This window comes from Oncorhynchus gorbuscha, linkage group LG16 (assembly GCF_021184085.1).
Source record: "Oncorhynchus gorbuscha isolate QuinsamMale2020 ecotype Even-year linkage group LG16, OgorEven_v1.0, whole genome shotgun sequence".
In the NCBI taxonomy this organism is placed as follows: domain Eukaryota; kingdom Metazoa; phylum Chordata; class Actinopteri; order Salmoniformes; family Salmonidae; genus Oncorhynchus; species Oncorhynchus gorbuscha.
The window spans coordinates 34,848,950-34,858,844 of NC_060188.1; the positions used below are offsets into that span (position 1 = coordinate 34,848,950).

The 9,895-nt window shown below is 40.3% G+C and overlaps 1 protein-coding gene across 3 annotated transcripts; it reads left to right on the top strand.

The window, feature by feature from the left end:
* Positions 1-335: 335 nt before the first annotated feature.
* si:ch211-198p11.6 (guanine nucleotide-binding protein subunit gamma 4) lies at positions 336-7,177 on the top strand. 3 transcript variants are annotated; one of them, XM_046307412.1, is made up of 5 exons: positions 346-404; positions 861-926; positions 5,915-6,025; positions 6,345-6,497; positions 6,575-7,177. In XM_046307412.1, exons 2-5 carry the CDS (start codon positions 921-923, stop codon positions 6,659-6,661), a joined length of 357 nt encoding a protein of 118 aa, XP_046163368.1. In that variant the 5' UTR covers positions 346-404; positions 861-920; the 3' UTR covers positions 6,662-7,177. The 3 variants fall into 3 exon arrangements, with proteins under 3 accessions (XP_046163367.1, XP_046163368.1, XP_046163366.1); XM_046307411.1 differs by having other exon boundaries at positions 336-926; XM_046307410.1 differs by lacking the exons at positions 346-404; positions 861-926 and adding an exon at positions 4,983-5,740.
* Positions 7,178-9,895: the final 2,718 nt, after the last annotated feature.

The window sequence follows — 9,895 nt, forward strand, 5'->3', positions numbered from 1 at the left end:
TAGATAGCTACTAATTCTTAGTGGCTAGCTATCTAGCCCTATTGACTATGGATTTATCCATTCACTGAACCATCTTCCCGGTAGGACAATTGCAATAGAGACGAAACAAGATATACACAAGCCACATTTTATTCCGAAATCGGAAAGTATTTTCCATCAAACAGAAATAATGGCCGCCATTGATTTCAATACATTTTTATAATATTTCTTTCTGTACTTATGTGCAAACGGTGTACGCATTTGTGAAGCGCCCTCCGTGCTCCGTTTCGCAAACTTTGATTTGGAATCATAATATGACCCTCCCAGGTAGCCGTCTGTTTCTATGGCAACTTCAACGGCAACTTCAACAGCAACGTTTGTAACCGTGTGAAGCTAGCTAAGATAGTTGGCTATGAAAATCTACCGTAATGTAGTAAACGAATAATTGTTTTTAGAATGTGTTTTAAGAAAGCACACAGGCTAAATGTTAAGAAATGAAATTCTTCATGTAACATACCGGTAGAAGTTATGTATTAATATATTGTGGGATGAGGCTAAGTTGTCTAGCTAACGCGAACGTTAGTAACGCGTCGCTAGCTAGGCACGTCCGTTTACAAACGTGTCAGCTGTTCGACTTTGATAGCTAGCCAGCTGTTCGACTTTGATAGCTAGCTAGTTACTAAAATTATACGATGTGTGAAATCGTTTAAGTTACGTTACTAGCTTGGGTTCCTTTCTTTGCAAGTTAGCTAGCTAAAGTTAACACGATTGTATGCCAGCCATGGCCAATCCTGACTTAACTAACGCGTTAGCTAACTAAGTTAGATAGTTAGCTTGGTACTGTTAACGTTGCTTCTTTGCTGTTTCCATCCACTAAACAGACGACAGAAATGGGAGCACCTTAAACGCGCCAGGAGCAAGAAGGAGATAGAGTGGAAATTATGATGGTATGCCCACTCTATGTTTTACAGACTACTCTCGTTTTAGCTAATCACCATATTATGGAACGAGGTTTGGGTTTTTACTTTGCATGGTTGAAATACACACCTCACATAACACTATTTGACGCATAAAATAACCCTATTTTGACACGTCAAATAAGCTTGTTGACCAATCAGGACCTGAATATGCCTGCACATCACATAATAATTTCGCGTTCGTAACATGTTTACGTAGTTATTACACATTGATTACACTCACTAGTATTTCCTATGTTGTGGACTCCCATGTGGCGCAGTGGTCTAAGGCACTGCATCTCAGTGCAGGAGGCGTTTACTACAGTCCCTGATTCGAATCCAGGCTGAATCACACCCGGCCGTTATTGGGAGTCCCATAGGGCGGCACACAATTGGCCCAGCGTTGTCCGGGTTTGGCCAGGGTAGGCCGTCATTGTAAATAAGAATGTGTTAACTGATTTGCCTAGTTAAAATAAAATAAAATACGGCATGAAGCAGACTCTGGGACAGTGCTGGTCAGAAAAAAAGCAATCTAAGTTAACTGTTGCATGCAAACAATTTTGTATCCCTCAAAAACGACACTGTTTCAGTGGCTATAGTTAAATACGCCTAATTTATAAGGGTTTAATATTTCGTTGATGATGGTCTGACCCGGTCCGGTTAAGCCTTTACTAGCCACGCTTATAGCGTTAGCTTGGGGCAACAGGGCTGGGTAACAGTAGCAGGCTTGCTTGTTTAGTTCGTTATCTAGCTAACGTTATCTAGTTATTTTCATGAACTGAATGTCGATTTCAATAGGAGAACAACAAGTGTCTGCCTAGCTAATACTTAGTCAGATGGATTCCCAAATCATTGCTAAGAATATTGAAAATGATTGCAGATACTGGTCATTGTTTTCAGACTGGTTGCTTTGGTGCTAGCTAAGTACGAAGCTAAAGCTAGCTACCCCAGAAGTACCAGTCAAAAGTTTGGACACACCTATTGTTTTGCTTTATTTGTACTATTTTCTACATTGTAGAATAATAGTGAAGACTCAAACTATGAAATAGCACATATGGAATCATGTAGTGGCCAAAAAAGTGTTAAGCAAATCAAAATATATTTTAGATTCTTCAAAGTAGCCACCCTTTGCCTTGATGACAGCTTTGCACAAGCTTGGCACAAAGAAAAGCCACCGGTCTAATGTCCATTGCTCATGTTTCTTGGCTCAAGCAAGTCTTCTTACTATTGGTGTCCTTTTGGGACGCTAGCGCCCCACCTTGACAACACCTGGTGAAATTGCAGAGCGAGAAATTCAAAATACCAAAATCATAATATTAAACATTCATGAAAATACAAGTGTCTTACATCGTTTTAAAACTTCTTGTTAATCCAGCCGCTTTGTAGCCTAATCGCAAGTTTACCCAGAATAGGATCCACTCATTGCTGCCGTTGGTTTACACATCTCCAATGTTCTTCGTGGCCTTTCTCTGCTGGAGATCTGCTGGCGGATTGAATTGTCTGACTGACCAACTGACTACAACCTTTTTGTATACAGTATTTAATTTGTTTTGGTGTGATGTATACTGTGATGATTTATGTGGTTAGTTGTAGTTGAAGACTTATTGAGATTTGATATGCTTTATGGTTGTGTGTTACAATCAAAATATCAACTCTTTTATGATTGAGACTGGGTTTACGCTACACTTGTATGAACGGACAAACATTGTGTGACTAAGGTCACTTGAGTTCCCTGAACTCCTTTACCGGGCTGGATTCTTTTAGGCCCGAGGTACAGAACTTTTCTGGAGGAACCAGAGCTCATTATTTGTTATATTATTATGTGTGTGTGATTATATATGTTGGCAATACAACCCACGCAAAAGAATACAGTTGTTTTGAAGTTATTTCCAAAGTTTTAAGGGTTTATGAAAAGTGTATGTCCATCCTGACTTTTACATGAGTCCTTTGTATTGGTGTAGATTTGACGGACCAGATGGGACTCATTCCCACCCAAACCAAAAGGAGATACCAATATTTTCTCAGGTAGGCACAACCTACCTGTCACCCCTATAAACAATAACCTCAAGTCGAAACCATTACAAATGTTTCTAATCAAGCCTCAGGTACCCTACTATGTAAATAAACAATACAATTTAAGACGGAATGTAGTATGTTCAATACCAGAGAAAAATAATGAAGTGCGTGCCCCAAGACTACAGTCAAAATGAGAGCTACCTTGAAAAACTACAACTACTAATTCATTTTTCAAAAAACAAGCCTGTAACCCTTTCTAAAGACTGTTGACATCTAGTGGAAGCAGTAGGAACTGCAATATGGGAGGAATTCCTTTGAATATTCCATAGACAAGTATTTGAATTGCCTGTGACCCAAAAAATAATAATTCCGGATGGATTCTCCTTGTGTTTTTGCCTGCCATATCAGTTCTGTTATACTCACAGACATTATTTAACCCTTTTGGAAACTTCAGAGTGTTTTCTATCCATATGCATGTCCTAGCTTCTGGGCCTGAGTAACAGCCAGTTTACTTTGGGCACGTCAGTCATCTGAACTTCCGAATACTTACCCTAGCCTTATTAAGAAAATGCCAAGAGTGTGCAGGGCTGTCATCAAGGCAAAGGGTGGCTACTTTGAAGAATCTAAAATATATGTTGATTTTATTAACACTTTTTTTAGTTACTACATGATTCCCTATGTTTTATTTCATAGTTTTGATGTCTTCACTATTATTCTACGATGAAGAAAATTGAATGAGTACGTGTGTCCAAACTTTTGACTGGTACTGTATATCAGAGGTATTTGTGAGTAGCTGTCATATTGCAAACCAAAGTCAACCTATTAGGGAGACAGCCTACCTCTAGTTTACAAACTGTCATCAATGTTGACAAAATGCTTGATTATTTTTCTTTATTTTGACTAGGAAACAGATAGAACAATACAAATATTTGGCTAGGATGAGTCAGGTGCAACTGCTTGGGATACGGCAGGCTGGCATGCAGCAGCCACAGGATCAGGATCACCATACTTTCTCCCCTGTCTCTGATGGTTGCATGTAGGGGAGAATGTTGGACTATCGAGCTATCATTTTTTTTTTATCCTGATCTTATTTAAAATGCTCACAGAGACGTTTTTCCATTCGGTTGAACAAGATGTGTTGTTCAACAACAAAAATGAAGTGGGTGCAACCATGGGGCAAAACATATGAGGTTGGCTTAGATTGTGGACAACACAATGTTTATTGAAAACATAAATAAATGTGCACAATGACAATTTGTTGTCTCTTAAATACATTGTTAAAGTGGTTAGCTGGGTAGTGAATTTTAGCCATATTAGCATTGACAGTAAATCAGTCAAAACACCTCAAAACAAGACACGAGCTGTGTTCGAATATCCATACTAACATACCATATATTACATGCTTTATGAGTATATACTATATACTATTAGTTCATTTTAGTATACTTTAAACGAACGGTATCCTTCCAGTTGAGCGTACTAGTGCTTTCTACTGGAAGTTGAATTTGTTGCTATGGAACCCCTTGCTAGTATAACAAATTACTAGCTAGACATCATATGATTTCAGGTGTGTTCGTGAAGTCAATCTGGAGTGCCAGAGTGCGTTCTGGGCGTTCGTATGCCAGATTGTCCATTTGTAAATTCATAGCGTTTCGCTCTCGGAGCGTTCAGGAGTAGGGTTGATCCGAGCGTTGCGTTCTGACCTAACAGCAGTCAAGCACCCAACCTAACTGGCTAACATTGGCTAGCTTGCTAGCTACTTCCAGACACAAATAAGAACACCTCACTCTGACCATTTTACTCGCCCTAGACAGCTGGTTAGGCTGTTTTCATGTTATCCAGAGCATTGTTGACTGTAACTGTGCTGCTGGCAATAATTTAATCAATTTTGTTTTGTGCCACCGTTTACTGACAACGGTTATTTCTAGCAGGTGTTGGGCGTTCGTAAGTAATCTGTTATTCTGGAACACTCAGAGGAGAGTGCTCTGAAATCGGAGTAGATAGCCAGAGCGAATTAACAATGGCCATTGAGATCGCACAACGACTATACCTCAGCTAAGCTAAGAATGAAGTGAATAATCAATGCAATAAACGTTGGGTAGTTAGATAGCATTTAGTTAATATAACGTTCCAGGAAAGTCCGATGTATTAGTAGCCAACTAACATTATGTTAAGTAACTAGCTAACATACTGCTGTAATGATATGCTATGGGGTTCGTAAGGATAGCGTAACTAACAAAATGTTAGCCAACATAACGTGTAACGTAACTTATTTGAAAAGTCATTACTTTATTACATTGCTCAACATTTTCTTAACATTTGTCATAATTAGTTAAAGCAATGAATTTGTATCCACTCTCGTCGGGACTTCGGCTGCATATTTTCCGCCATTTACTTCAAATCTGGAAAAGTTGTGAAGCCACGCCCATTTTTGAAGAATTGCATTATGGACTCTAAAAGCACGTAAATAGTGTCAACTGCTTGTATTTTCGTATTATGGCGAATTGAGTACGACATCCGGGAACTTTTGGCATACTAACTATATCCATACTACGACCAATAAGCATACTACATGATCAATTTACGTCACAAATAGTATGGTTAATGCAATTAGTATGAGTATTCTAACACAGCTATGGTATCAATAACAAGCTGAAAGGAGCCACACGATTCCCAACATGGCAGTTTCTTGTCATTCTTCTGCCCTATGGATGTGCTCACATCATTTTTGTGATGTTGTCAGCCAACCCATCTTTTACCAACGCAGCATTGTAAACACATCGTGTCCGGTGTGTGTGCTTGACCTTGTTTGCAGATGTCAAATATATATTTTTACATTATTTGCTAGGCATAGCTATCTAGCTAACGTTATAACAAACTAAAGTGTGCATGGTATTTATATTAGTATAATCTTGAACATGCCATCTCCTGCACACAGTAAACTTGTTTCTATTCTTCTTCAGGTGTTGCCTGTGTGGGGCCTCACACTCCCTCTTCCCGCTGTACTGATGATTGTTGTTGGTCTTTACATGATTTTCCTTGCAATGGCATTATGGTTCCGCCAATGCCTCAAGGTACAGCATTTGCTTCCCTATCCTATCCCTTCCCTATATGCTTTTGTGCACAGATACCTTGCAAATGTAGCTTAAAAAGAGTGCAGTTCAACAAAGACAGGAAGATGAACCTTGAATCAAATATATATTTTTTTAATACTTCAAGTGAGAGGCACTGATGCTGCAGATAGGGTCGGCTGACGTTGCCTTTTTTTAATGTAGGCCTCAAACCCTACTTGACCATAGCAAACTGTCTTCACCATAAGCTCCAGCAGCAAATAGAGATATGGTTTGACTGGTGAGAGGGATGTTAATTCATTCATGGCCTCTTGCCCTACAGGAACAGTGTTCTCCTGAGTGTGGTGACTGCTGTCCAAATATCGCCCCATTCGATTACTGTTTAGCATGTGCAGAGTCGTGCAACTGTCGCATGCCATCACTGCGCTCGTGCCTCGACCAGACCTGCCCCTCTACCTGCCCCTCTCTTCCTAATGTGAGTAAAACCCCTGAGTGTGCGACCGATCAGGGTTTGAACCACTTGTTCTTACCCCATGCTTTGTTTCCCCACAGTGTAACATGTGGGACTGTGCTTGCACCTGCCAACCCCCAGCATGTGAGTCCTTCAACTGCCTCTGCTTCGAGATCAAGTTCAGATAGAGGGAGAAACGGAGGAGTGGTAGGATGAATGATGAATCCTAACTCAAGACGCACAGCATTTTTGCATATTCACACATTGATGTTAATGGACAATTTGTGCATCCCTAGAGAAATGGAAAGGGAAGACGGGGGGTGGGTTACTGTGTTTATGTATCAATATGAAAATACAATCTGAATCCTTCTAACACACAGCCTTAAAGTGAAAGTCTACAACCAGTTTATGGATAGTTGTGCCATATGTGTCCAAGGGAGAGCAACATTATCAGAGTGCTATTACAATATAGGGCATCTACTTTCATTGCAGCACAAGTACAATTCTGTGCCTCTGCAGCAATCCAATACACTCATTGTGCAAAACATTAAGCTCACCTGCCTAATATCGAGTTGCACCTCCCCTTTTGCCCTCAGAAAACCTTAAATTCATCAGGGCATGGTCTCTATATGGTGTCAAAATCGTTCCACAGGGATGCTGGCCCATGTTGACTCTAATGCTTCCCACAGATTGTGTCAAGTTGGCTAGATGGTGGACCTTTGGGTAGTGGACCATTCTTGATGCACACTGGAAACTGTTGAGAGTGAAAAACCCAGCATTGTTAGAGTTCTTGACACAAACTGGTGCGCCTGGAATCTAGTACCATACATACCTGGTCAGTTTATGTCATGGAAAGAGCAGGTGTCCTTAATGTTTTGTACACTTGTAGCTGATGTAATACTTCCATGATGGTTTTAACTGTTCCTTAATTCATTAATCAGTTGTTTTTTTTACACTCAAGTTGTTACACATTACATATGTATATACTGTAACTTTGACGCTGTGGACTTGTACTTTTTAAGTTATTGACAAATGTCAATTAAAGATGACTATTTTTAAACGTGTCAATGGCCTGTATATCTCATGTTTGGAGATTTGACAAATGTGTGCTTTAGAAAAGTAAATCCACAGAAAGGAATAAACCCTTTTTTCCTGATGAAATATATTGTGCGGTTCTCAAAATATGCGCAATATTGTGACATTTCCTCAGTACGGTCCTCTCTCAGCCTCAAGCAACATAAGACTGTCAGTCCCATTATTGTTTCTCTAATAACAACTGTCACATGAGCCCTGTCACTTGACAATGACCACTGTCCCAATTCAACGGTCAATACATTCCAAAGTACCAACACAGGAAAGAAAATGTGTTGCAGTCAGCTGACTTGCCTGAACCTACACACTAGATTGTATCTTTTGGCTCAGTTATTACAGCAGGAAGTTAATTTGAGGCAAGAATTACTACAATAGGTTTACCACCAGTCCCACTTATGTTGCCTGTAAGTCAAGTGACATAGCTTTGGTTTGTGGAGAAAGGCAACCAAATGCCATTGACTGGGTTGTACCAGGTGATATGAGTGTAGCAGGTGGAGGATATTACAGGGGAACAGATGTTGAATTCTTCTTTCAGCAGTAGAGCTGGGTTTACCCATCCTCTAAGGTCACCAGGTTTAGGTTTAGTTTGTCGAAGGGTAGAGTGACTTGATTGAGACTTCTTTCTAGGGCATGTTATTGTCATTCCCTTTGCATAACTTTTCTATGTAGTCATAAGTGATGTGCGTTTAACACACCATCTCTCTTTCTGTTTCTTTCGGACTCTGTATCTATAACCTTTCCCTCCTTTTCAACGCCGCCTCTCATGCATTCCCTTTGTTCTGTGTTTGTGAAGGCCGCTATGCCCTTCTCTAGTTGCTGTGTGTGTTTCCATCGCCTACTAAGATTAGCTATGCTGGCCAAATGTCAAAGGTCATGAACAGAGAATAAATACTAGCCATGTGGGCTTAGAGGGGCATTGCAGACGTTCTCCAGATCGTCTGCTTTCCCTCTCTCACAAGTCTTCTTATTCCTCCACCTCAGAAAATGTAGGAGGCATTGACCATAGCCCTCTCTGTGTATTTTGTGTCACTCTGCAGACTATACAGAATGTGAATGGAATTGTAGCCTCGTCCCATGCATACTACTCTTCTATAGCCAATCATGTAGTCTTTTGTTGTATAGTTCGCTGACGTTACAGCACATGCAGTGGGACCGGGCTAGAAGCTGTATTGTGTTACTGATGCCATCTTTTGAGCTCATGTATGCCATGTTTAATGCTGCCATGTTTATAAACAACAGTGATTTATATATGTGTTGAAAAGTTGAGAGCCTGCCAACCAAATGACAACATGATCCAACACTATCAAATGTATTTTGGATGGTGCATGCAATCCATGCAAGCTAAGACATGTTGGTTATCCGGATGTTGTTTCCCAATATTTAGCAACACTTTGCATTTAATTGTGACAAAAACATGTACTTTGGTAGCATTAAGGAACTAACTTTGAATTGTTACATGTAATTAAGATATTTATCCCAAAGGGGTTAAAATCCCATGTTCTATGTAGTATTTGGGGCAACTTCAAGTAATTTGGGACAACTCCATTTAATAGGTATGAGATTAAGTTCCTGCTTTTACTGAGTCAACCTGATGTGGGACAGGAAAACTGTTTAGTCAGGCTTATGGTGTTTATATATTAAATAGACCAAGCGGATGTTTGACAAACCACCTGACCTTCCATTGGAACAGTAGTGTACATTTTGGGTTCTACCTAGTACATTCTATGAGGAACAGCGATACTTCCAAGGATTCCCATTATGCTACTACTAAATCTGCTATATTCTGGCCTCTGGTGTTTGACACGGTGTCTGAAGGATGCGAGAAAAGGGGCAGCCTTGTAAACTGGATGCCGTGACCATTGTAGACAGACATGCGGTGAATCCAACTCATCCTGAAGAGGTGAAGGTTAGCAATGAATAACAGTACTATTCACACAGACTTATCACTGCAGTGCCAACTCCCCACAATTACACACACACACACACACACACACACACACACACACACACACACACACACACACACACACACACACACACACACACACACACACACACACACACACACACACACACACACACACACACACACACACACACACACACACACACACACACACAGGATTGATACACACTCCACCTTTCGGCCTCTGTGGAAACAGGAAACACTCTTCACAGCACTTTGATTTCAAAGTTACTTTTTTGTATCAGGTTAGGAGAACTTACACAGCAGGTTGGGAGAATTAACATAGAAGGTTAGGAGACAGGTTAAAATAAGGAAAGGGGTCAGGGTTATCGAAAATGCTCTCCTAACCTGCTACTAAATTAAC